Below are 27,093 nucleotides of genomic sequence, written 5' to 3'. Positions count from 1 at the left end.
TGTCTCAATTTTGGCATTTTACATTTTCTAGAAATATATCCATATTATCTTGAAAAAAAATTAATTAAAAGGGCTAGGGGGTACAGCTCAGGGGTAAAATTACCATGGGTTTAATCCTCAGTACCAGTACTACAAGAGATAGAGAAGAGAGGGAAAGGGAGGGAGAAAGAGAAAGACAGAAGAGAAAAAGGAGAGAGGAGAGAGAGAGAGAAAGGGAGAGAAGAAAGAGAGAGAAGAGGAGAGAGAGAAAGGAGAGAGAGAGAGAGAGAGAGAGAGAGAGAGAGAGAGAGAGAGAGAGAGAGAGAGAGAGAGAATAAAGTTGCAAATACATTAAATGGGTTTTGTTTTGTTTTTTGGTGGTTTTTTTTTTTTTTTTTTTTTGGTGGTGGTACTGGGGTTCCTGGAAGCCCTTTTACCTCCGGGCTACACTCCCAGACCTATTTTATATTTTTGAAACAGGGTCTCTTACTCCAGCGCTGGCTTCAAACCTGCGCGATCCTCCTGTCTCCGCCTCCCAAGTGCGGGGATTACAAGCGTGCGCCACCACGCCCGGCTACATTAAATGTTTTTAAAACCCAGTAATGTGGCCGGGCATGGTGGTGCACACTTGTAATCTCCACTCTTGGGAGGCAGAGACAGGAGGATCACGCAGGTTTGAAGCCAGCCACGCTGACTTAAGAGACCCTGTTTCCAAATAAAAATATAAAAAATAGGTCTGGGGAGAGTAGCCCGGAGGTAGAAGGGTTTCCAGGAACCCCAGTACCACCAAAAAAAAAAAAAAAAAAAAAAGACAAAACAAAAACAAAAACAATAATGATGGTTGTTTTCCCTGTCTTGGCCTCAAAAGACTTGAAAATATAATTTCAAATTCTTTGGGAGCAAGAATATTGTTATTGGTATCCATTTATCTTTTCCTATATGTCTGCTTCTTTTAAAAATAAACCATTTCTTTTTTACTCCTTTACTTTTATATTACTGGGGATTAAACCCAGGGGCATTTTATCTCTCTCTGCACTTCTAGCCCTTTGGATGTTTTAACATGGTCTTGCTGTTACTGAGACTGGCCTCACACCTGTGATACTCCTGCCTCTCCTTCTCAAGTACTGGGATTCCAGGCATGTGCCACCGCACCCATCTCTCATCTCATTTGACAAAACCTATGTCATCAGTTTGTCAGTTCAGAAATGGCAAAATACAGAATGTCTCAAGTACCTGCTTCCTTGATTCACTTAATAGAGGTGTCTTAATAGAGGTGTGATGTAATTCCTTGAACATTTCCAAGCCTTTCAATTCTCCACTGAAATCAGTCTTGTTAGGATTCTGAGAGTCTCAGTAGATTGCTGAGGCTGGTCTTGAACCTGTGATCCTTCTTTCTCAGCCTCCCAATACTGGGTATATAGACATACACCACCATTCTTGCCTCTGCTATTGAAACTTTATTATAGGAAATGCACATTTCCCACCATTTTAACCAATATGTATTACAGCTCTGAATTTTAAAATGAAAGGTATTTTCATGTATTACAGTATAATATTAATATTAATACTGGCATCTTCTGCCTATGAATGGTATCTTCACATACTGTAGTAGGTGTGTATTAAATGGTATTTTATGTTTATAAATCTTTAACATTTCTGCTTTCTCTTTGTGTTACATTTTAGAACTATATGATGTAAGGAGCCAAGAAATAATTGGTCCTTACTCTCTTAATTTTCAGAAGATAATTTTGAATATACAACTAGAAACATTTTATAACATTATGCATCTCATATATATAAGGCTTGAATTAATAAAAATGTGCATATTTTGCAGACAAATATAAAAACTTTGTAGTATAATTTTTATGCTGGGGCCTCAGGTATCTGGAGAAATATTGTTGCTTAACTTAGAGGAGAGTTAACAGCATAGGCTCTTATTTTTTTTTAATTTATTTTTTTTATTGGTGCATTATATTCATACAACTTATTGGGGTAAAAAACTTGTGTGTATAAACATGTACTCATCGCTGATTTAACCCCTACCCAAATACCACCCCATTCCCTCCCCGTCCCTCCCTTCCTTGCTTGGCTTAGTGATTGACTTTGATATGTTTAAGTACATTGTGTGCTTTAGAGATTTTTCTCTTCCCCCTCCTTTATCTTCCTTTAGGTTATCTTGTTTGCTCCTCTTTTCTCCCTAACTCTCACATATTAGGGAAAGCATCTGATTTCTTATTTTTTGTGACTGACTAACCTCACTTAGCATAATGTCCTCCAGTTCCATCCATTTCCCTGGAAATGACGTAATTGAGATTTTTTTTGATGGCTGAGTAAAATTCCATTGTGTACATATCCCACAGTTTTGCAATCCATTCATCTGTTGATGGACATCTTGGCTGGTTCCATAGTTTGGCTATGGTGAATTGTGCAGCTATGAACATAGATACACATGCATTAGTTTGGTAGTTTGGTTTCTTTTCTTTTGGGTAGATACCCAACAGTGGTATTGCTGGATCAAATGGTAGGTGTGTTCCCATTCTTCTGAGGATTCTCCATACTGTTTTCCAAAGTGGTTGCACTAATTTGCAATCCCACCAACAATGTCTTAGAGTTCCCACTTCTCCACATCCTCGCCAGCATCTGTTGTTGTTTGTGTTTTGAATGATGGCCATTCTAGTTGGAGTTAGGTGAAATCTCAGGGTAGTTTTGATTTGCATCTCTCTGATTGCCAGTGATGTTGAGCATTTTTTCATGCATTTATTGGCCATTTGGATTTCTTTTGTGAAGTGTCTATTTAGTTCATTTGCCCATTTTGTTATTGGATGCTTTGTTTTCTTAGTGTTGAGTTTCTTGAGTTCTCTGTATATTCTAGATATTAGTCCTCTATCGGAGGGGTAGGTGGCAAAAATATTCTCCCATTCTGTTGGCTCTCGATTGAGGTTCTTGATAGTTTCCTTTGCTGAACAGAAGCTCTTCAGTTTCATGTAATCCCATGTATTGATTCTCCTTTTAATTTGTTGTGCCTTTGGGGTCTTATTGAGGAAATGTTTGTCTGTGCCTATGTGTTGTAGTGTTGGACCTATGCCCTCTTCAAGGAGCTTCAAAGTCTCTGGTTTAATTTCCAAGTCTTTGATCCATTGTGAGTTGACTTTTGTACAGGGTGAAAAAGTGGGATTAACGTCCAATTTTCTGCATATGGTTAACCAGTTTTGCCAACACCATTTGTTGAAGAGGCTATCTTTTTTCCAGTGTATGTTTTTGGCCCCTTTGTCAAAAATCAATTGGCTGAAAGTGTGTGGGCTTGTTTCTGGGTCTTCTATTCTGCTCCATTGGTCTATATATCTGTTCTTTTGCCAGTACCATGCTGTTTTTATTACAATGGCTTTGTAGTATAGTTTAAAGTCAGGTATTGTGATTCCTCCTGCGTGGTTTTTGTTACTGAGAACTACCTTGGCTATTCTGAGCTTTTTGTTATTCCAGATAAATTTAAGGACTGATTTTTCTATGTCTGTGAGGAATGATCTTGGTAGTTTAATGGGCATTGCATTAAATCTGTAGATCACTTTTGGGAGGATGGCCATTTTAATGATATTTATTCTGCCAATCCATGAACATGGAAGATCTTTCCATCTTCTAAGATCTTCTTCGATTTCTTTTTTCAGTGTTTTATAATTTTCTTTGTAGAGATCTTTTACCTCCTTGGTCAAATTTATTCCTAGGTATTTTATTTTTTTGTGGGAGATCCTGAGTGGAAGTGTTTTCTGAATTTCTTTTTCAGTGGATTTATGGTTGGTGTACAGGAAAGCTTCTGATTTTTTAAGATTGATTTTGTATCCAGATACTTTGCTGAATTTGTTGATCAGTTCTATAAGCCTTTTGGTTGAGTTTGTTGGGTTTTCTAAATATAGTATCATGTCATCAGCAAATAGTGAAAGCTTAAGTTCTTCTTTTCCTATTTGTACTCCTTTGATTTCCTTTTCTTGCCTTATTGCTCTGGCTAGAGTCTCTAGTACTATATTGAAGAGAAGTGGTGATAGTGGACATCCTTGTCTAGTTCCAGTTTTTAGGGGGAATTCTTGAAGTTTTTCCCCATTTAATATGATGCTGGCAGTGGGCTTGTTGTAGATTGCCTTAATAATGTTGAGATATGTTCCTTCTATTCCAATTCTCTGCAGTGTTTTTATCATAAATGGATGTTGAATTTTATCAAATGCTTTTTCAGCATCTATTGAGATGATCATGTGGTTTTTGTCTTTGATTCTGTTTATATGATGAATTACATGGATTTATTTTTGTATATTGAACCAGCCTTGCATCCCTGGGATGAACCCTACCTGGTCGTGATGAATGATTTTCTTGATGTGGTTTTGAATACGTGTTGCTAGTATTTTGTTTAATAGTTTTGCATCCAAGTTCATCAGAGATATAGGTCTGTAGTTTTCCTTCCTTGAACTGTCTTTATTTGGTTTGGGTATTAGTGTGATGTTGGCTTCATAGAATGTATTTGGGAGAGTCCCGGTTTTTTCTATTTCCCGAAATAGTTTGAGTAGTATTGGGATTAGCTCTTCTGTAAAGGTTTTATAGAATTCACTTGAAAAACCATCTGGTCCTGGGCTTTTCTTTGATGGTAAGCTCTTTATTGCTGTTTCAATCTCTTTGATTGTTATTGGTTGGTTTAAGTGTTCTATATCTTCTTGACTCAGTTTAGGAAGGTTGTATTTATCTAGGAAGTTGTCGATTTCCTCCAGATTTTCCATTTTGTTGGAGTATAGTTTTTCAAAGTAGTTTCTGATAATCCTCTGGATTTCTACACTGTCAGTAGTAATGTCTCCTTTTTCATCCCTTATCTTCATAATTTGGGTTGATTCTCTCTTTTTTTTAGTTAGGTTGGCCAGTGGTTTATCAATCTTGTTAATCTTTTCAAGAAACCAGCTTTTGGTTTTGTTGATTTTCTGTATTGTTTTTTTATTCTCTATTTCATTAATTTCTGCTCTAATTTTAATAATTTCCCATCTTCTGCTGGCTTTGGGGTTCAATTGTTCCTGCTTTTCAAGGGCTTTGAGGTGTGTCATAAGGCTATTTATTTGAAGATTTTCTGTTTTTCTTATGTGAGCACTCAGTGCTATAAATTTTCCTCTTAATACTGCCTTCATAGTGTCCCAGAGGTTTTGATATGTTGTTTCTTTATTTTCATTTGTTTCTAGAAATTTCTTGATTTCACCTCTTACATATTCTATGACCCATTCTTCATTCAGAAGTGTGGTGTTCAGCCTCCACATGTTTATGTTGTTTCTCTGGGTCTTCTTATAGTTGATTTCTAGTTTCATTCCATTATGGTCTGAAATGACACAGGGAAGTATGTAACATTTTTTAAATTTGCTAGTGCTCATTTTGTGTCCCAGGATGTGATCTATTTTGGAGAAGGTTCCGTGAGCAGCTGAGAAAAATGTGAACTCTGCTGTAGTTGGATGAAATATTTTATATGTGTCCAACAGGTCCATTAGGTTAATTGTGTTCTTTAGTTCTGAGACACCTTTACTGACCCTTTGTCTGGAAGATCAGTTAGTATTGTGAGAGGTGTGTTGAAGTCTCCCAGTATTATTGTGTTGGGATTTATGTGTGGCTTCATGTCACAAAGAGTTTGATTTATGAAAGTAGCTGCCCCTATGTTTGGGGCATAGATGTTGATTATTGTTATTTCCTCTTGCTGGACTATTCCTTTTACCAGTAAAATGTGACCTTCTTTGTCTCTTCTAATAAGTTTGGGTTTGAAGTCTAACTTGTCTGATATCATAGTTGCTACTCCTGCTTGTCTTCGAGTACCATTAGGATGGATAACCTTGCTCTAGCCCTTTACCTTGAGTTTGTTCCTATCTTTACTTGTAAGGTGTGTTTCTTGAAAGCAGCAGATGGATGGATTCTGGCTTTTAATCCATTTTGCCACTTTATGTCTTTTTATTGGGGAGTTGAGGCTGTTTACATTCAGTGTGATTATAGAGAGATAATTTTTAATTCCTAACATGTTAAGATCTTATTTCTGTTTGAGATACTGTTTATTCTTCTTTGCTTAGTTGTCTGCTGGATGGGAATTCTTGTTTCTTTGGTTCTGGCGTGTATTACCCATTTCCTCTTTGCAGTTAATCTCCTTGAGTACTTTCTCTAGCGCTGGTTTTGAAGACATAAATTCCTTCAGTTGCTGTTTGTCATGGAAGCTTCTTATTTCCCCATCTAATTTGATGGATAGTTTTGCTGGGTAGGAAATTTTTGGCTGGAAGTTGTTTTCTTTCAGAGTTTGGAATATGTTACTCCATGCCCTTCTGGCTTTCATAACTTGGTTTGGGAAGTCTGGAGTGATTCTAATTGGTTTGCCTCTGTATGTCACATGGCCTTTAGTTTTTGTTGCCTTTAAGATTCTCTCCTTGGCTTCCACATTAGTCATTTTGACAATTATGTGGCGTGTGGATCCTCTTCTTTGATCGTGTCTAAAGGGAGTTCTATAAGTTTCCTGGACCTGTGTATCAACCTCTTGCTCTATGTTTGGAAAATTTTCTGCTATGACTTCCTTGAAGAGATTGTTGATCCCTTTGGTTTCACTTTCTTTTCCCTCCTCTATTCCAATTATTCTTAGGCTAGCTCTCTTGAAATGGCCCCATATTTCTTCAATGTCAGATTTCTGCTGTCGGTTTTTTTTTTTTTTTCTAAATTAGAAACTATGCGTTCATTTTTGGAATGGTCATCTTCAAGAAGCAAGATTCTATTCTCCATGTGGTCTAATCTGTTGTTTATACTTTGAATTGAAGCCTTCACTTCATTAATTGCATCCTTTATCTCTTTTTGACTCTCTCTAAATTCTTTTTGAAAGTCTTCTATTATTTCTAGAGTTCTTTTCCTAATTTGATCTTCTAGAGATCTTTGGATTTCTGTGTTATCAGATTCTGATGTTGTGGGGTTGTGGGCATTCACTGCTCCATTGTTATTTCTCTTTCCCATGATTTTGGAAGTTTGTGCCTTCTCTGGGTTCTTCCCTGAGTCACTATGAGTTCACTTAAGATGTTCTGGATCTCGAGTCTGTGGTATCTCAGTCACCACTATGCCTTTACTGAGTTGTATCACAAAGTCTCAGACCCAGGGAGTCAATTGAGGCTGCTTAGACCGTGGGGGGTGCCAAGTTGGGTGTTCTCTAGCGGGGAGTTGTGACTATGGTATGATATCTCTGCCACTGCCACTCCCCCACTGGGCTGCACTGCTAAAATCTCCGACCCAGGAAGACTATCTGCGCAAGTCCCTGGGAGTGCAGTACTGGGATTTCTCCCCTTGGGGCCGCAATTTGACTCACGTTTGTTGAGTACGCTGATGGAGCTGTAGTGAACTCGGTGGATTCGCTGCTGCCGCCACTGGCAATATGGCACCACTGCTACGCCCTCGGCCGTGATGTGGCCTATTTCTTCTCTGGTTTTGAGCTCCACTGAGTCCCTGCCAGGTGTGCTGTGCCCAGCCCTTGGGAGCTTTAGACGCTCCTTGCACTGGAGAAACTGCTGACTGCCGCCCGGCTGTTCAGCAGCGGCTTACCTTGGCTCGCTGTCCACCCCTCCTCTCAGGCGTCTGGTGGCTGGTTGTGTGGGTTGGTCTAGGGCCGTCTGGTGAATTCGCCGCTGCCGCCAGCAGTAAGATGCTGCTTCTGCATCCTAGGCCGCGAGGCCAGAGTACCTCCTCTCTGGATTTGAGCTCTGTTTTGAGTCTCCCTCCTCTCTGGAGCCTGGTGCTGCTAGGGGAGATGTAAGCCGCGCCGCTCCGGCCGCTCTGCGCTGTGGCTCAGGCTGCTCCGCACCACGGGTCTGGCCGCTCTGGCCTCTCTGGCTGCTCTGCACTGTGGATCTGGCTGCTCCGCACTGCGGGTCTGGCCACTCCGGCCGCTCCGGAAGTTCCGTGAAGCGACTCTGGCTGCTCCGGCTGTTCTGGCCGCTCCTCTCCAGCTGCTCTGGCCGCTCCGCTCGGCTGCTCCGGCCGCCCCGCTTCGCACCACGGCTCTGACTTCTCTGCGCTGCGGCTCTGGCCGCTCCGGCTCCTCCGGCCGCTCTGCACCGCGGTGGGCGCGGCCCTTCGGGCTGGTGTTTTTTCGGGTGTCTTGTTTTTCCAGCCCTTTTTCTCTGTCCCTTGTATTTACCGTTTTTATTTCTTTGCTGGTGGTGTTTTCTGACTCTGAAAGGCGCTGGTTTTGTGGTAATAGAGTTCGATTGTTAGCGGGACTTGTAAGTCAGCATAGGCTCTTATGAAAACCCATTTCTCAGGGTGAAATAGGATACTTTGGAAATAAAGCCTAAAAATAATATGAGGTTAAGAGCTGGGTGTGGTGGTGCATGCTTGTAATCCCAGTGCTTGGGAGACTGAGACAGGAGGATGGCATAGGTATGAAGCCAGCCTCAGGTATTTAGTTAGGCTCTCAGCAACTTAGTGAGAACATTTTTCCACATAAAGTATAAAAAATAGGTCTGGGAGTATAGCCTAGAGGTAGAAAAGCCCCTGGGTCCCACCCCCAGTACCACAAAAATAATATGACCTTAGCCAAGCATGGTAGTGCACACCTGTAACACCAGTACTTGGGAGGCTGAGACGGAGGATTGCAGTTTGAGACATCCTCTGCAACATAGTGAGTCTGTCAGCAACCTAGTGAGACCTTGTTTCAAAATGAAAATAATAAAATAGGTCTATAGATGTAGATTAGAGACCCTAGGTTCAATTCCTCAGCACCACAAATAATAAAAAAGTAACAAAAATAAAAATAATATTACCGTGTGTGTGTGTGTGTGTGTGTGTGTGTGTGTGTGTGTGTGTGTTTTCATGGGGATTGAGCCAAGGGGCATTCCCTCAGTTTATTTTTGTTTTGAAACAGGGTGTCACTAGGCTGCTGAGAGGCTTGATACTTGTTGTTGCTGTTCTTGAACCTGCAATACTCCTCTCTCACCTTCCCAAATACTGGTGTTACAGACATTCACCACTACACTCAATTTGACTCTATTTTAATTATGGTTAAATTTAAAACTGTGATTCCACGTGCCTAAACAGAAAAATAATGGTATATGGTTCTACTGATCGATAACCAAACTCTGCTCACATAGGCTAATTGATCTGGCAAAAGGATTGAAAACAACACATGATCTGTATAGGTATCTTATAGAAGCTTGTATAAATGAGACAGAGATTGAAAATTCCATTAGAGTCCCCTTAACAGAGATGGTGAACATGTCCTGTTTGGGGAATTTTTTTTGTCATCTCTCTATTGGCAGAGATAGAGTTCATCCATTATCAAAACAGCTAAATAATGTGTCCTAAGACACATATATGAGGAACTGTATAATAATAAAAATAATAGCAAATATTTCTGTAGAGATCACAGTGTGCCAGAAACACTCCCATTTTTGGTATAGGTAACTTTTTCTCACATAATAAATCTACTATCTAACATATGACTGGACATATTTCATAGATAAGATGACTAAAGCTCATAGGGTAGAAAACTCAAGGTTACACATACTATGTTTGAATGAGAGATCACAAATCACAGCAAGTCATTTGTCCTGCTAATATATATAGAATATTTGACCTCTAATTCCCATACTTGGGAGGCTGAGACAGGAGGATCACAGGTTCAAGTCCAGCCTCAGCAACTTAGCAAGACATTTCAAAATAAGAAATAGATCTGGAGCTTGGAAGTAGAATGCTCCTGGGTTCAATCCCAGAACAAAAAGAAAAGAATATTTAGTCTAGCAATAAAGCAGTCAGAATCAAGATAACTCAAATTATATAACTCACTGTATGTCTAATACATTGTGATTCTCTTGTTGGGAGGATCTTATTTCCGACTTTGTTCAATCTTCCTCATTAAAATTGACTACAAATCATATAGCTGTTGTGATCCACCTAAATTTTAATCAAGTTGATATAGATCAAAACCAAATAACACATCCTTATTGTCCCTAAGAAAATGCAAAAATGAAATTAAAATACAATGTTTTCTATGTGGATTTTTATTGAACATGAAAGCTGTGCACTCTGGGAAACCAGCCATGGGTTGACACAGCACCCAGCCATAACTTGAAAGGGAGGGGAGAAGGGAAGAGTTGGGGGGCTTCCAGAGGAGGCAAGGGAGACGGAGCATTAAAGGAGCACAGGAACAGGGGACACTGCAATACCTACAAATGCTCATGGTGTGGATGTTGAGAATGAAGATGGCAACATTTATGATACTGAATTTCTCTGATTTGTCAGTTATTCAGAACATGCTTCTTGCCCTCATAGGATGAATAAATACAAGAAATATATGCAGAAAAATATTCACATAAAATGTGCATTGTGGGGGGGAAACTGTCATTGGGATCTCAGCCAACACTGTTCTTCTTCTCATCCATGTCCTCTTCTTCTTTCCGGAGCCCATACCCAAGCCCACAGACCTGACCATTGGCTTCTTGGCTTTAATCCACACAATGATGCTGCTGCTGACCAGGGCCTTCATAGTTCATGACATTCTAAGGCCTGAGGATTTTGTGGATGATATCATATGTAAATCAGTTGTCTACTTGTATAGATTGTGCAGAAGCCACTCTGTTTGCACCACCTGCCTGTTGAGTATCCATCAGGCCATCATCCTCAGCCCTAGAAGCTCCTGCTTGGCAAAGTTCAAACATAAATACCCACATCACAGCCTGTGTTGCTTTCTCATTCTCTGGGTGTTTAATATATCCATTACTGCTCATTGTTTAATCTCCATTGCTGGTACCACCAATGAGACCTCAGCTGACCTGCTCATCTCTAAATCCTGCAGTATCTCACCCATAGACCATATTTTCAGGCTCTTGTTTGCCTTAATAGGGATGCTCTGGGATGTATCTTTCATTGGGGTCATGGTCCTCTCCTGTGGGTACATGGCAGCTCTCTTGTGCAGGCATGAGAGGCAGTCCCAGCACCTTCATAACACCAGCCTCTCTCCAAAAGCATCCTCAGAGCAAAGGGCCACCCGGACCATCCTGCTGCTGGTGACTGTCTTTCTGCTCATGTACTTTTTGGATTACAGCATCTCCTCTTCAAGATTTATGTGGAGGAATGACTCAATTGACCATGGTGTCCATATACTCATAGCCAATGGCTATGCCACCATTAGTCCTTTGGTGTTCATCAGCACTGAGAAACGTGTCATTAGCATTCTGCAATCTGTGTGCTGGAGGACAGTAAATGTTAGATTATCTTTGTCAAAGGTAAGTTTTCTTAAGCACAATGAGCTGCTCTCAGAGTTATATTCCATAGCATAACATATCTGAACACTAGTTTACATAGAAACATTATCATGTACATTTTATGTATGTATATATAGTGGTGCTGGGGAGTGACCAGGGTACTTTATGTTCAAGCTACACCCCAAGCTCTATTTGATTTTTTATTTGGAGACAGGGTCATGCTAAGTCATTGAGGCTGGTTTTGAACCTACAATTCTCCTGTCTCAGCCTTCCAAGTACTGGGATCACAGGTGTGTGCCACCACACCTGGTCCATACATTTGCTTTTGCTACTAAACCTACTTATTTGATAGTGTCTGGTGGTTAATTTGGACTGTCAACATGATCAGATGGAGAGATGCCTAGGATAAAGAGACTTCTGGGTGTGTCAGGGTGGGTGATTTCTAGAGACAAGTGGCATGAAGGACAGCACACTGAGGGGAAAACCATTCTATACATGGTAAGCACTGAGCACAGGCTGGAGACCCAGCTGGAACTCACACTTGAAGAAGGAAAAAAGCTCTGGTGATGGAAGGCAGATCCTCCCTGATTGCTAATGATGTTGAGCATTCACTCATGCCTATTGTCCACTTGTGTGTCTTCTTCCAGGCAGTGTGCATTCAGTGGAATTGCCTGTCTTGCTGAGGTTTTGGGTTTAAACATAAAGAATTTTAAGTTCCTTTGTATTCTAAATATTAGTCTTCTAATATCTGAAAATATAGGGTGCTTATAGAACAAGAACTAAGGGACTTTCCAAAAGTTCCAATAACCAAGCCAGTGGACAAGAGGTCAGGACTCTGTGGTGGGGTGGTTCTGTGGGGGGGATTAGCAAAAAAAATATTTTAAGTACTAGTGGTTGAACCCAAGGACATTCAACTTCTGAGCTATGTCTCCAGTCCTACTTTATTCTTTATTTTAAAATAGAGTCTAAGTTTTGGAGTGCCTCAATAAGTAGCTGAGGCTGTGTGGAAACCTGTGATTCTCCTGTCTCAGCCTCTCAAGTACTGGGATTACAAGGTTGAGCCACCATACTCCCCTAGCAAAATTCTTAAATAGACTTCTGGCTTCATCTAGTGTCCAAGGTGGAGCTCAGCACTTCAAAGAAGTTTAAAACCCACTTGGAGCAGAGGGGAGGGCCTGGAGCCAGGTGTTGAAAATAATTGGAGGGATAAATGGGGAAATTTAACTGAAGCCACAGGCAAAGCCAGCTCCTAAAACGAGCCTTTACCTCAAAGATATTGAAGAGTTTGTGGCAGGTAAATGACATGATCAGACTGTCAGACTTGTATTTTAGAATAACTCAACCGAGCAAACAGCCATGAATGGTCACATAGGACCAGATGCCCAAGTGGTCAGTGCTCCAAGCCTATGCTTACAGCCTGAATTCCTGAGCCAGACCATGGAACAGCAGCCTCCTGCTGGAGGGAAACTGGGATTGCTGGCTGATTTGTTCACCTCTGTTATACCCACTGACTATACCTATGCCTGGTTCCTGGTTGTTTTTATTTGAAAATACAAGGAAGAAGTCTGACACTGTGGCACAGGCCTATAATCCCAGTGCCTAGGAGGCTGAGGCAGGAAGAGTGCGTGTTTGAGACCACCCTGGGCAACCTAGCAAGACAGTTGCAAAATAAAGATGGAAAGGGGCTACGTGTACAGATCAGAAGTAGAATGTCCCTGGGTTCAGTCCTCAGTACCACACACACATAAAAAACACAAGGGAATATTTTTCCATATAAAAGACTAAATGGAACAGGGGCATCATAGTCCTGTAATCTCAGTACTTGGGAGGTTGAGATAGGAGGATTGCAGGTTCAAGGCCAGCCTCAGCAATTTAGGGAGACCCTGTTTCAAAATAACAAACAATAAAAGGTCTAGGGGTGAGGCCTGGAGGTAGAATGACACTGGGTTCCATCCCCAGTATACTACACACACACACACACACACACACACACACACACACACAGAATGGGCTGGTGGTGCTTGCCTGTTATCTCAGTACTTGGGAGGCAGAGATAGGATTGCAGGTTCAAGACCAGCCTCAGTAACTTAATAAGGCTCTGTTTCAAACCAAAAAAAAATAAGGACTGAATATAGCTCAAAGGTGAACTGACCCTGGGTTCAATCCCGAGTAACACACACACACACACACACACACACACACACACACACACACATTTTTATCTTAACACAGATGTTCTGCCCCATCCAACGCCAAGTTGTCTTTTGGAGAATTAGGAGGCTGGACTTAGCTTCACGACAGCCATGGAGGCCAGAGATGCTGGCCTCAGTTTACCCTTTTATAGAGGCAGGAAGCTCCCAATGTTTCCTCTCCATTCCTGCCTCTTCAGCTGCCCGGGAGCATCAGTACGGTGACAGTGGGACCGGACCAGGGTCCAGCAGAGTCAGCTGCTCACACGCGAACCTCTCTGTACCCTGTGTAGACAGTCTTCACAGCAGGCTCCACAGGGCCAGGGAACAAACCAGGGACAACTATCTCTCCTGAAAGGCCCAGTACTCAAAGCAACATTCCCAGTATGTCCAGAGTAAGTGTCCCCCAGGGACCCCAGGGGCCCAGCACCCACCCCACTCAAGAGCAGCTTCAGTATCATCCCTGAGGAGGAGGAAGGCAGCCACTTGCAGGGCTCTTCCACCACCCTCCAGGCCCAGATTAGGGAAACAAGGTACATCTTGACCTGGGGGAGGCCAGGGGCCTGCTGGCCTCTGGGGCGTGAAAGGACGCAGTCCATTAAGATGTCTGACAGGATCTCCACAGCTGCCACTGCCGCCTGAGCCTCTCCTGCCTGGGCTGCCTCCAGCAGGGGTGGCTGGCCATGCCCAGTGCCACGCCCACCAGGTCCCGCCCCCAACCACACCTCCTGCCTGTTGGTTACCCTTGTCTGCTAGACCCCGCCCACTCAGCTTCTCACCAACCACTTCCTCTGTTGGTTGGCTCCACCGCCCCCGCTTGACTCCACCCCCAGCCCCATCTATATCCACCCCACAGGTTTCCTGTGCTCATTTGCCTCTCTCTTCACCTCTGGGTTTCTGCCCTCAGGCCGCCCATGCTTCTGCTCCTCTGGCCTACTGGTCTTCAACCAACCTGCTCCTCCCTATTTTGATCCGCTTGGCTCCCTCCTCCCAGTCTCTCCAAGGCACCAGGCCCTTGAGATTGTCCTCTTCAGGCAGAGGTACTATCCTGGCTTTGCATGTTTGCCCCTCCACCCCTGGTTCCTTGCTTGGTCTTAGTGAGGACCATTCAACTCCCGGAAGTGTCCAGCACACTGTGACTCCACCAGGTCAGTGTCCTCTCTTGGTCTCCTGGGAAGCCCAGTTCTACTCGTGTAAGCTCCTTGCCCCCTGGGCCTCTCTGGGACAACTCCTTCCCAACCACACTGCTCATGGTAAAGTTGTATATAGCAAGGGCTCTGGTGTCAATCGGTATGGGTTTCAATTCTGGCTCTGCTATATATGGAGCCTTAAATAGGTGTTTTTTGGGTAGAGAAACAGAGAGAGAGAGAGAGAGAGAGACAGACAGACAGACAGAAAGACAGCCAGACAGACAGAGGATTCAATTCAACAATCCCTAGAATATTTTTGTATAGCTTGAAATCTATATAATTGCACTTAACATTTTCATAACTCAATACAATGTGTGTGTGTGTGTGTGTGTGTGTGTGTGTGTGTGTGTGTTAGTAGGGACTAAATCCAGGGGCATTCTACCTCTGAGCTACACCCCTTCTAGGGGTTCTGGTGCTGGCAATCCCCAAAGTACCAAATGCATATACACAGTATTTTGTGTAAAATGGCCGTGCAGTGGTCTCCAAGTTCAATGGGAAATCCTCACCAAGCATGATGATGCACATCTGTCATCCCAGCACTTGGGACGCTGAGACAGGAAGATTGCAGATGTGAGGCCAGCCTCAAGAACTTAGCAAGGCCCTCAGCAAACTAGTGAGACTCTGCTTCAAAATAAAAGGTAAAAAGGGCTTGGGGAGTAGTTTGAAGGTAGAACACCCCTGGGCTCATTTCCCAGTGCCAAGAAAAGAAATGTTCCACACCTGGTGGCCCATGGATGCACTCAGGGACCACCACAAGAGTCCACAGGCTCCTTTGAAATCAGGAGAATTTGTTTCTCAAACATGGGGCACTGACAGTCAGGCTCCATGAAGGGAAAGTGTCTTGTGGTAGCTCCCCTCCCACACAGTGGTACCTTAAGTACTTATTGTGACACCAGTGCTTACATGTGTACTAGAGTAGCTGGACATGGTGGTGTGCCACGGCCCCCCTCAGCATATACAAGCGTGGAAAACGCTTGTATCAACCAGCAAGGTCCAAGGAGGCCATGCCCCGAGGAAAGAGGCATCATTTCTGGCAGAAATACTCCCTGCTCTTACATTTCTACACTAAAAAGCTCCAATGATGTAAAACAGGATCCCAAGAATTAGGACTGTGGAAGAAATTGAGTCCATGAAAGATAAATTTTCTAGTAAAGGGCAGCCAGAATTCAGGGGCTGCAAATTCCCCCCCCCCCTCGGCAGGCAGGTCCTTTGAGCTTCCAGCACCTCTCTGCCAGCAGGGGAAGCTGCTTGCCCCATTTCCCAAAGAGATGTAAAACTGTCTCTGGAACCTGGGCCATTTGTTTTTCCTCTTAAGAGATGCTAATAAGCTCTTATCTGGCATTAACAAGCCTATCCTTAGGACTCAGCAGCAGGACAGTAAAAAACTCAAAAGTCTGCCCCAAAATCATGCATTAAAGAACAAGTATAGAAATCCAGACTTCCGGGAAGATGGCGACCGAGAAAAGCGGGGCTTAAGAGCCCCGCTAACAACAAATCTCCATTACCACAAAATCAGCGCCTTTCATAGCCAGAAAACACCATCACCAGTGAAACCAAAAATCACCAGGCTCCAGAGAGAAAGCGGACTGAGAACAGAGCCACAGAGGAGATACACCGGCCTCGGGCGCGAGGCCGCGGCAGACACGGCAGCAGCGCCATACTGCTGGAGGCACCAGTGAATTCACGGGACGGCTACAGCAAGCCGAGGTGAGCCACTGCGGAACAGCTAGGCGGGATTTCTCCGCGCAGAGAGCATCTAAAGCTCCCAGCAGCCGAGCTCAGCACACGCTGCAGGGATTCAGAGTAGAAATCAAAATCAAGAAAAAAAACGCCAGCCCCATTGCCAAGGGCGTAGCAGCGGCGCCATATTGCCACCGGCGGCGGCAGCAGCGAATTCAGCGAGGCCAGTACAGCTACATCTGCGTACTCAAGAACAGTGAGTCAAATTGCGGGCCACAGAGGAGAAATCCCAGTACTGTACTCCCTGGGACTTGACCCAGTGGGGGAGGGGCGGTGGCAGAGATATCACACCATAGGAGAACGTGCAACCTGGCACCCCCCACAGTCTAAAGCAGCCTCTATCGACTCTCTGGGTCGGAGACTCTGTGATAAAACCCAGTAAAGGAGTAGTGGGGTCCGAGATACTACTGACTCGAGATCCAGAACACCTTAAGGGAAGTCATAGTGACCCAAGGGAAGAACCCAGAGAAGGCACAAACATCGGAAATCATGGGAAAGAGGAATAATACTGGAGCAATGAATGCCCACAACCCCACAACATCAGAACCCGATAAAACAGAAAATCAGAGATTTCTAGAAGATCAAATCAGGAAAATAACTGTAGAAATAATAGAGGTGCTTCGAAAAGAACTCAGAGAGAGCCAAAAAGAGATAAAGGATGCAATTAATGAAGTAAAGGCCTCAATTCAAAGCACAAACAACCGATTAGACCACATGGAGAACAGAATCTCGCTCTTAGAAGATGATCAATCCAAAAATGAACTCATAGTTTCTAATCTAGAAAAAAATATCCGAAAGCAGGAATCTGATATTGAAGAAATATGGGCCCATTTTAAGAGAGCTAACCTAAGAATAATTGGAATAGAGGAGGGAAAAGAAAGTGATACCAAAGGGATCAACAATCTCTTCAAAGAAGTAATAGCAGAAAATTTTCCAAACATAGAGCAAGAGGTTGATACAAAGGTCCAGGAAACTTACAGAACTCCCTTTAGACAGGATCGGAGAAGAGGATCCCCACGCCACATAATTGTCAAAATGACCAATGTGGAAGCCAAGCAGAGAATCTTAAAGGCAACAAAAGCAAAGGGCCAAGTGACATTCAGAGGCAAAGCAATTAGAATCACTCCAGACTTCCCAAACCAAGTCATGAGAGCCAGAAGGGCTTGGAGTAACATATTCCAAACTCTGAAAGAAAACAACTTCCAGCCAAAAATTTCCTACCCAGCAAAACTTTCTATCAAATTAGATGGAAAAATAAGAAGCTTCCATGACAAACAGAAACTGAAGGAATTTTTGTCTTCAAAACCAGCACTAGAGAAAATACTCAACGAGATTAACTACAAAGAAGAAATAGGTAACACACACCAGAACCAGAGAAACAAGAGTTTCCATCCAACAGACAATTAAGATTGGTTATCTGTGGAGATTCATTATTTATGTTAGTCTTTTACCTATCTCTAAATGGTATTGTTTGCCTTTATTGTTGTTAATTTTTAGGATTTCTAGTAGGAATATTAATATACCTTCAGATATAGCAATTGGAAATATTTTATCCCATTCTATTAGTAACTGTTAACTCTGTTTACATTGTCTTTGGATATACAATTTTTTTATTTTTTTTATTTTTTAGGGAGTCTGTATACTCCTCTGTTGCCTGTGCCATTGAAATCATAACCAAGAAATTACTGCCAATTTCAATGTTGTGAGCTTTTATGACCCAGATTTTCTCCTAAAAGTTTATAGTCTTAAGATTTATATTTAGGTCTATTATCTATTTTGAGTTAATATGTGTATATGGGATTAGGTAAGGGTCCAATTTTATTCTTTTCCATGTAATTATTATTTTTTAACAATATTTAGTTAAAAGATTATCATTTCCACCACCAAATGTTCGTGGAAACCTTGTCAAAAATAACTTGACAATATAGGGAAGAATTTAGCTCTAGGCTTTTATTTAACTCCAATGGTTTATATATCTGCCTTTAGAATAGTACTACACTGTTTCAATTATTGTAGCTTTATATGGTTTGAAATCAGAAAATATATATCTTCTAGCTTTGTTCTTTTTCAAGATCGTTTTGGGTACCTAGACTCCATATTCCATATTAGGAGAGATTTTTTTCTGAAAAATAAATACATAAATATATGATAGTTTCACCTAAAAAATATTCTCTGGTAAGAAAGAAAGCAAAAAGAAATATTGAAATATTATCTTTAAGTCATCAAAAGCTTGGTATCAGACAAATGAAACTGTTATGTGAGATTATCATTTTTAATATTAGATAAATTGCCATAATACTAGATGTCAACTACTAAGCCAAGCATGGGAGGGAGGGATAGGGAGAGAATGGGGTGGGAATTGGGTGGGGGCTGACTGGGAAAAGTGTGCATGTATGTCTACAAAAGTATGTATCCTACTATGATGTATGAATACAGTGTACCAATAAAAAAAAAAGAAAAAAAAAAAAAGAAATCCAATCACCTGTGTTATAATGTTTTTGCCCTGTTTTACTAACTGTAATATAAGTATTGCCTCATAGGGGATGGCGGAGCAGACAGGACCGGACAAATCTGCAAGGCAGCCCATGGATCTTGATAAAGGAGGGCCTAGACTAAGCCCTAGAGACAAAAAGACTCTGGAAGGATCAAAGGAGATTCTAGAAGACTGAATTTCCCCAAAACGGACTTTGGGTGTGAACCCCCACCTTTACAGATGCCTGCCTGTTCCAGAAGCCTTTCCAGACTCCAGACCTTGCCCCCTAAGGCTCACCCAAGGCCAGAAACCTGATTCCAATGACAAAGGCCAAGGGGAGTAACTTTAATCACCTAGTCCCAGATGAATCTTAAACTATAATGCCATGGATCCTCTTTTATCCTGTTTATCTTGTTTACACTTAATGTCTCACTATTGTCCTTTAGTGCACACATGGGGTATAGGGTATAAATACTGGTGATGGAAATTAAAAACTTTGTCAACTGCACAGAAGGTGGTTGTCCATGTCAATAATTATTTCAGATTTTTTCCCGGAGAGGAAGCTCCACCTTTAGCGCCGTGAACAGGAACTTAAAGGAATTTATTTCATAAAAGGGAAAAAAATCGCTGCGGATAAGTGGCTGCAGAACTGTAACCAACCCTTGTCCATCTTTCTGAGGATCTTGGTCCCAAACGGACTCAGTGTCAGATTTGCCCCCCAGGACTGAGCAAGTTTGTTTCAGCAGTGGTGCTCACCTGTATTCCCAGTACTTGGGAGGCTGGGACAGGAGGATCACAGGTTTGAGGTGAGCCTCAGCAATGTAGCAAGACACTCAGCAACTTAACAAGACTCTTTCAAAATAAAAACTAGGGCCAAGGGCCGGGCATGGTGGTGCATGCTTGTAATCCCCTTGCTTGGGAGGCGGAAACAGGAGGATTGCACAGGTTCGAAGCCAACCATGCTGGAGTAAGAGACCCTGTTTCAAAAATATAAAATAGGTCTGGGAGTGTAGCCCGGAGGTAGAAGGGCTTCCAGGAACCCCAGTACCACCAAAAAAAAAAAAAAAAAAAAAAAAAAAAAAAAAAAAAACAACCTAGGGCCAAAAGCGTGGTTTGGAGGTAGAATACCCCTGGGTTCAATCGCCAGTACCCTCCCAATAAAGTACTAAAGTACTATCTTAAAACTGCTTGAATCCTATTATGCTATTAGTGTGTGTATATGTGTGTATGTGTGTGTGTGTTTCTGGGGATTAAACCCAGGAACATTCTACCTTTGAACTACAGCCCCAGTACTTTTTCTTATATTTTCTCTTTCTTTCATTCTATCTTTCTTTCTTTTCTTTCTGAAGTACTGGGAATGGAACCCAGTGGCATTCTACCTCAGAGCTACACCAATGGCCCTATTTTTTATTCTACTTATTTATTTATTTATTTATTTATTTATTTATTTATTTATTTTGTGGTACTGGCGATGAAACCCAGGGGCATTCTTCCTATAACCTACACCCCTAGCCCTATTTTTTTATTCTTTTTTTTGAAACAGGGTCTCGCTGAGTTGCAAAGGACCTCACTAGGTAGCTGAGGCTGTCCATGATCCATGACCCTCCTGTCTCAGCCTCCCAAATGCTGGGATTACAAGCATGCAGCACCACACCCAGCTCTAAATTTTTTCTTTTAAAACAAGGTCACAGTAAGTTGCCACAGCAAGTTGCCACAGCTGGTCTTAAACCTGGGATCCTTCTGGCCTGCAGCGTGCAGTGTGATTCCAGTACTTGGAAGGCTAAGACATGAGAATCACAGGTCCAGGTTCAAGGCCATATATGGTAACTTAGACCCTATTTCAAAATAAAAAATAAAACAGGGCTCGAGGTGTAACTCAATAGAACACCCCTAAGTTCAATCCTCAGTACAACAAAAAAGAAAGAAAGAAAGAAAGAAAGAAAGAAAGAAAGAAAGAAAGAAAGAAAGAAAGAAAGAATACAAGTACCACAAGTACAACACAGCCTATGAATGAATGCTGTTGGAAATACGGCAGAGAGCACTGGTTTGCTGGAGTCACACGGCGCTGGGGCCTGGCTTGGTGTCTCGTGCTTCCACCCAGGGCCCTTTGAATCCAGCACTGTGTGTCAGCCCATGTGGTGAGCCGGATCGGCACTCCATGCCCTGTCCTCTGGGCCAGCTGCTCCTACCCCTTTCTGGCCCCTGAGCCCTGCCCTACACACAGCGTTGGGCACCACTGCAGGATTTAGAAACCCTCAACCTCTCTTGCTTCCTGAGGGCTCTGGAGCAGGAAAGTGGTTTAGCTGCAACCTCAGGACCACAGGCCAAGTGTACACTGAGAGAGGAAAATCAATACAGAAGACGGTAATTCTCAGCCATACAACTGAACGCTCAAAACACAGCCATGCTGGACTCGTGGTAAACTGAAACAAGATGATTTGTTTTTGGTGGTACTGGGGATTGAACTCAGGGGCATCCTACCACAGAGCCACACCAGCCCTATTTTATCTTAAGGGTCTCATTGAGTTACAGCACACCAGTCTCAACCCTGTGATCCTCCTGTCTAAGCCTCCAAAGTACTGGGATTCCATGCATACTCCACTGTGCCGGCCTCACAAGACAGTTTGTATTTCGTGTGTGTGTGTGTGTGTGTGTGTGTGTGTGTGTGTGTGTGAGAGAGAGAGAGAGAGAGAGAGAGAGAGAGAGACACCAGGGGATGATCCAGGGACATTCTAGCACAGAGCTATATCTAGCCCCTATTTTATTTATTATTTTGGAACAGGGTCTAAGTTAACACACTCTGGCCTTGAACCTGCAATCCTTTTATCTCAGCCTCCCAGGTGATGGGATTACAGGTGTGCACCACAGCATTGGATTTTTCACTCTTGGGTTCTCAGTGCTCATCTTCTCTTCAGAGGCTGCCTCTGGCCATGCTCCCAGGTTCCCCTCCAAACCCTCTCTGACACACATCGAGTAATTCGTGTGGGTTCCTTCTGAGCCTGCTCCCCATAGAAAAGTCTTTCTTTTTCATTCATTCAACAAAAATGCTGTGTGTGGCACAGGGTTCCAGGTGTTACAAATACTTTAGTAATAAAAGACTCTTCTGTGGTGTGGAGCTGAAGTTCTCCCAGTCCTTGGGAAGCTGAGAAAGTAGGATCACAGGTTAGAGGCCAGCCTCAGCAATGTAGCGAGTCTCTGCAACCAAAAAAAAACCTTGTTTCAAGTCAAAACAAAAAAATGGGCTGGGGTGTAGCTTGGAGGTTCAGTGTTCCTGGACTGAGAAAAGCAGATTCAGAAATTGAGTCCCTCTAGAACCTTCATTTAGAGCAATGTCTGGCACAGAAGGGCAAGATTTATGTTTAAAAGAATTATTATTGCCAGGTGTAGTGGTGTATGATTGTAATCCCTGTCCTTGGGAGGCTGAGACAGGAGGATCACACAGGTTAGAGCCAGGCTCAGCTACTTAGTGAGGCTCTCAGCAACTTAGTAAGACCCTATTTCCTGGGGTCAAAAGCCAGGGGTGGGTCAGTGCAGGGCACCTGAATGGGACAACCTGGCCTCTGGAAGCCCTGGCTACCCTTTCACTGTGAATGTACAATCCATGCTCAGAGACTCTGCAGTGAAGATCATACCTCTGGGGCTGAGGTTGGGCTTTCTGAACAAGCTAAACAATGAGCCCTATTTTTAAATTTTGAAATAGGGTCTCACTAGCCTGATGAGAGTCTCACTACTTGCTGAGGCTGTCCACAAATCTGTGATCCTACTACCTCAGCCTCTCAAGTACTAGGATTACAGGTATGTACCACCATGCCCAGCATTTTTTCTTTGCTGCTTTTTTTTTTTTTTTTTTGGTGGTACTGGGATTCCTGGAAGCCCTTCTACCTCCGGGCTATACTCCCAGACCTATTTTTATATTTTTATTTGGAAACAGGGTCTCCTAAGCCAGCGCGCGGCTGGCTTCGAACCTGCGCGATCCTCCTGTCTCTGCCTCCCAAGCGCGGGGATTACAAGCGTGCGCCACCACGCCCGGCTCTTTGCTTCTTTTTTTAAACCTTGAAATAGGTTCTCGCTAAGTTCCTGACACTGGCCTCAAAGAATCCTTTCTCAGCCTCCTAAGTACTGGGATTAGAGACTTTTGCCTGGCCAAGAATGCTATTTCTTATGTGAGTCCAACCATACTGCACAGGGGGCTCTGTTCTGAGAACACAGCTCACTCACCTGACCCTCTAGTTTAAACCCCAGAATCAGAAGGGGGAAAAAAAATCAAATACCCTGTGGCCCAGTGTCCCAACAACACACAAGAATGCTGTGCATGGATGCACCATTGGACTCCATTCTTCATCCTAAATGAGGTGATAAGGGTGGGTACTGAGCAGTGGACAGGCATGGCTTGGGGTCAAGGACCACAGGGGGGCAGGGATGATGACCAGCCACAGGTGACACCCGACCTGTGCCACTACTAAGAGAGAAAGTCCCACATCACATTGTGTCAAAAGCCAAGAGTGGGCCCGTGCGAGGACACCTGGCTGTGCCCCTAAGTGGGGCACGAGTGCCGAGCCTGGCTAGTGTCTGGAATCCCAGGCTCTCCTTTTACTGTAAATGTATAATCCAGCACTCAGGGACCCTGAAGCTTGAAGATCATTTCTCTGGGGCTGAGGCTGGGCTTTCTGAATGGCTCTAGGATTCTCTTACATCCTCTGTGTGCTCAGGTCTCCCCTCCAGAACCCCCTGCTCTGTGGGCACTGCCTGTCTGGTGCTGTGTCCACAGTGGGGCCATGGGCTCCTCAAAGCCAGGACTGCTGCTGAAACGCTTCCCCTCATGTGCCCCCAACACTGGTCACAGGCCCGAGGACAGAATGGTGACTCTGATGAGGCCTGAGGACTGGTGATGGGGGCTGCTGTTTCCCAGCCCTGGCCTCCCCCACAAGGCCACAGCCCTGGGTTCTCACCTTCATCACGCCAATATGTAGCAGGTTCTCTACATCCTGCACCTGGATCACACTGAGCCTGGTGTCGCCGCCAGTGGTCATTATGCCCTTGATGGTGACACTGGCAACCGGGAGGCTGGATAACAACCAGCTGAAGGTCCTGCTGCCCCTGAGTTCATGGGAGAAACAAAAAACTTTTATTATTGCCTGTGTTCTTGAGGACTGATCTTGTAACTGGAGGCAGATGAATCTCAGAAGGGTTTGGATTTGCATTTCCCCAATTGCTAACGATGTTGAGCATTCATTCATACCTACTGGCCATTTGTGTTTCTTCTTCCAGGCAGTGTGTATTCAGTGCAATTGCCTGTCTTTTTAGGTATTTTTTGTTGATTTTAGTGAAGTTTTTAAGGTTTTTTGTATATTTTAAGTATTAGTCTTCTAATATATAAAAGATTATCTGAAAATATAGGCTGCTTATTGAACAAATACTATGGGACTTTCCAAAAGTTCCAATCTCCAAGCCAGTGGACAGGAGGCCAGGAATCTGGGGTTGGGGCTGTTGTGGTGGGGGGATCAGCAAAAAAAATTAAACTTTTTGCAGGACTGGGATTGAACCCAGGGATATTCTGTCTCTGAGCTGCATTGCCAGTCCTATCTTATTCTTTATTTTAAAATAGGATCTCACTGAGTTGTGGAGTGCCTCACTGAGTAGCTGAGACTGGGTGGGAACCTGTGGTCCTCCTGTCTCAGCCTCCCAAGTACTGGGTTTACAAGTTAGAGTCACCATGCTCAGCTGGCAATTTTTTTTTTTTTTTTTTTTTGCAGTACTGGGGATGGAACCCAGGGTATTCTACTTCCAATTATACCTCCAGCCCCATTTTTAATTCTTTATTTTGAAAAAGGGTCTCACTACATTGCTGAGGTCCTCACTAAATAGCTGAGGCTGCCCACAAACCCAGCTCCTACTGCTTCAGTCTCCCAAGTACTGGAATTACAAGCTTGAGCCACCATGCTCGCCTAGCAAAATTCTTAAGTAGAGTTCTGGCTCCATCTAGTGTCTAATGTGGAGCTCAGCACTTCAAAGAAGTTTAAAGCTCACTTAGAGCAGAGGGAGGGCCTCAAGCCAGGTGTAGAAAATTTGGGGAATGGATGGGGAAATTCAACCGAAGCTACTGGCAAAGCCAATTCCTAAAACAAGCCATCCTCAAAGATATCAAAGGGTTTGTGGCAGGTAAACACATGATCAGACAACCAGACTTGTGTTTTAGAATAATTCAACAGTGCAAACAGCCATGAATTGTTCCATAGGATAAAATGCACAAGTGGTCAGTGCTCCACACCTATGCTTACAGCCTGAATTCCTGAGCCAGACCATGGAACAGCAGCCTCCTGCTGAAAGGAAATTTGGATTCCTGGAGGATTTGTTCACTGACTACAACTGTGCCTGGTTCCCGGTTAGTTTTATTTGAAAATACATGGAAGAAATCCCATGTTGTGGTACAGGTCTGTAATCCCAGAGCCAGTGAGGCTGAGGCAGGAAGATTGCATGCTTGAGATCAGCCTGGGCAAACTAGCAAGAGAGTTTCAAAATAAAAACTGAAAGTGGCTAGGTGTGCAGATCAGAAGTCCCTGGGTTCAATCCTCAGTAACACACACACACACACACACACACACACACACACACACACATAATACAAGGGAATATTTTTCCATATTAAAGACTAAATGGAAGAGGAGCATCATAGCACATTCCTGTAATCTCAGTATTTGGGAGGCTGTGATAGAGGGATTGCAGGTTCAAGGCCAGCCTTAGCATTTTAGAGAGACCCTGCTTCAAAATAAAAAACAATAAAGGGTCTGGGGGTGAGGCTTGCAGGTAGAATGACACTGGGTTCCATCCTCAGTACACTACACACAAACACACACACAGTAGAACAGGGTGGTGGTGCATGCCTGTAATCTCAGTACTTGGGAGGCAGAAATAGGAATGCAGGTTTAAGGGTAGCCTCAGTAACTTAATGAGGCTCTGTTTCAAACCAAAAAATAAGAAGGACTGAGTATAGCTCAGAGGTTGTCTGACTCTTGTATCAATCCCCCGTAAACACACACACACACACACACACACACACACACACACACACGGCTAAATGGTAATATTATCTTGCTTCATCCAATGCCAAGTTGTCCTTTGGAGAATTAGGAGGCTGAACTTAGCTTCATGGCAGCCCAAGGGCCTGTAGTCGCTGTCCTCAGTTTCCACCTTTATCGAAGCAGGAGGCTCCCAAGGTTCCCTCCCTATTCCTGCCTCTTCAGCTGCCCGTGGGTGTCAATATGGGGACAGTGGGACCCAACCAGGGCCCAGCAGAGTCAGCTGCTCACAGGGGTCCCTTCTCTGTACCATGTAGACACTGTTTACACTGCAGGCTCCACAGGGTCCTGAAAGGCCACGTCTCTAAAGCAACATTCCAGTACCTGTCCCAGAATAAGTGTTCCCCAGGGACCCCAGGGGACGCTAGCCCCACCCAAGAGCAGCAGTTACCGCCAGATCCCTTGAGGAAGAGGAAGGCAGCCACAGGCTGACCTCTTCTGCTGCCACCCTCCCCACCCAGATTAAGGAAATGGGAAACTGAGGCCCTGAGGAAAGGAGTTCGAGGGTATATTTCACCTGGAGGACCCAGAGGCCTGTTGGCCTGTGGGACATAAAACGACGTGGTCCATGCGATGTCTGACAGGATCTCTACAGCAGCCTCCACCTCCTCGTGCCTCTCCCATCTGGGTGTCTCCAGCAGGTGATGCTCAGGCCCCGCCCACTCAGCCCTGCCCATTAGGCTAAGGCCCCACCTGCTCTGCCATGCCCTAGCCTGCTCAGCTCCGCATCCTCATCCCCAACTGCTCCTCCTACAGGTTGACTCCACCGGGCCCCGCCCTAGAGCCCCATCCCAACTGCTTGCTCTGTCCCAACTGCTCCTCCTACTGGCTGGCTCCACTCAGCCCTGACTGTTCTGCCCCATCCAGCAGGCCCTGCCTACTCAGCTCCACCCCCAAACTGCCCTAACTGCTTCTCCTACCTGTTGGCTCCACTCACCCTGCCTGTTCGGCCCCTCTCCAACCCCTCCTCTGCTTCTGCACTCTCCATGCTGACTCTGACCCTCTAAGTGAGTCAGCAACAATCACCCCCCCACTCAACAATCACCCCCCCACTCATTCATCTCCACAACTGTACTTTACTGGACCTTCCCAACTATTTCCATCCCTCACGTGGCCACACTGCTCCTGCTGGTTGCCCCTGGCCCAGATCTCCAGCCCCACCCCAAGGGCTTCTCCTACAGGCTGTCCCCACCCACCCTCTTGACCCCGCCCCTTTGG

General features: G+C 44.0%; 1 protein-coding gene across 1 annotated transcript in view; it reads left to right on the top strand.

The window, feature by feature from the left end:
• The window catches only part of LOC308258783 (vomeronasal type-1 receptor 53-like), a gene marked incomplete at both ends in the record, with an annotated part of 55,809 nt that extends 29,502 nt beyond the window's left edge, over window positions 1-26,307 (top strand). Inside the window, 6 exons of the mRNA XM_080689414.1 lie at window positions 10,407-11,228; window positions 23,509-23,684; window positions 23,773-23,884; window positions 25,080-25,181; window positions 26,041-26,093; window positions 26,151-26,307. Coding sequence (XP_080545540.1) covers window positions 10,407-11,228; window positions 23,509-23,684; window positions 23,773-23,884; window positions 25,080-25,181; window positions 26,041-26,093; window positions 26,151-26,307 — 1,422 coding nt within the window. The remainder of the gene's footprint in view (window positions 1-10,406; window positions 11,229-23,508; window positions 23,685-23,772; window positions 23,885-25,079; window positions 25,182-26,040; window positions 26,094-26,150) is intronic.
• Window positions 26,308-27,093: the final 786 nt, after the last annotated feature.

The sequence above is a fragment of the Muscardinus avellanarius genome (assembly GCF_963383645.1).
Source record: "Muscardinus avellanarius genome assembly, chromosome: 2".
Lineage (NCBI taxonomy): Eukaryota > Metazoa > Chordata > Mammalia > Rodentia > Gliridae > Muscardinus > Muscardinus avellanarius.
This window is presented reverse-complemented; position numbering and strand designations above follow the sequence as displayed.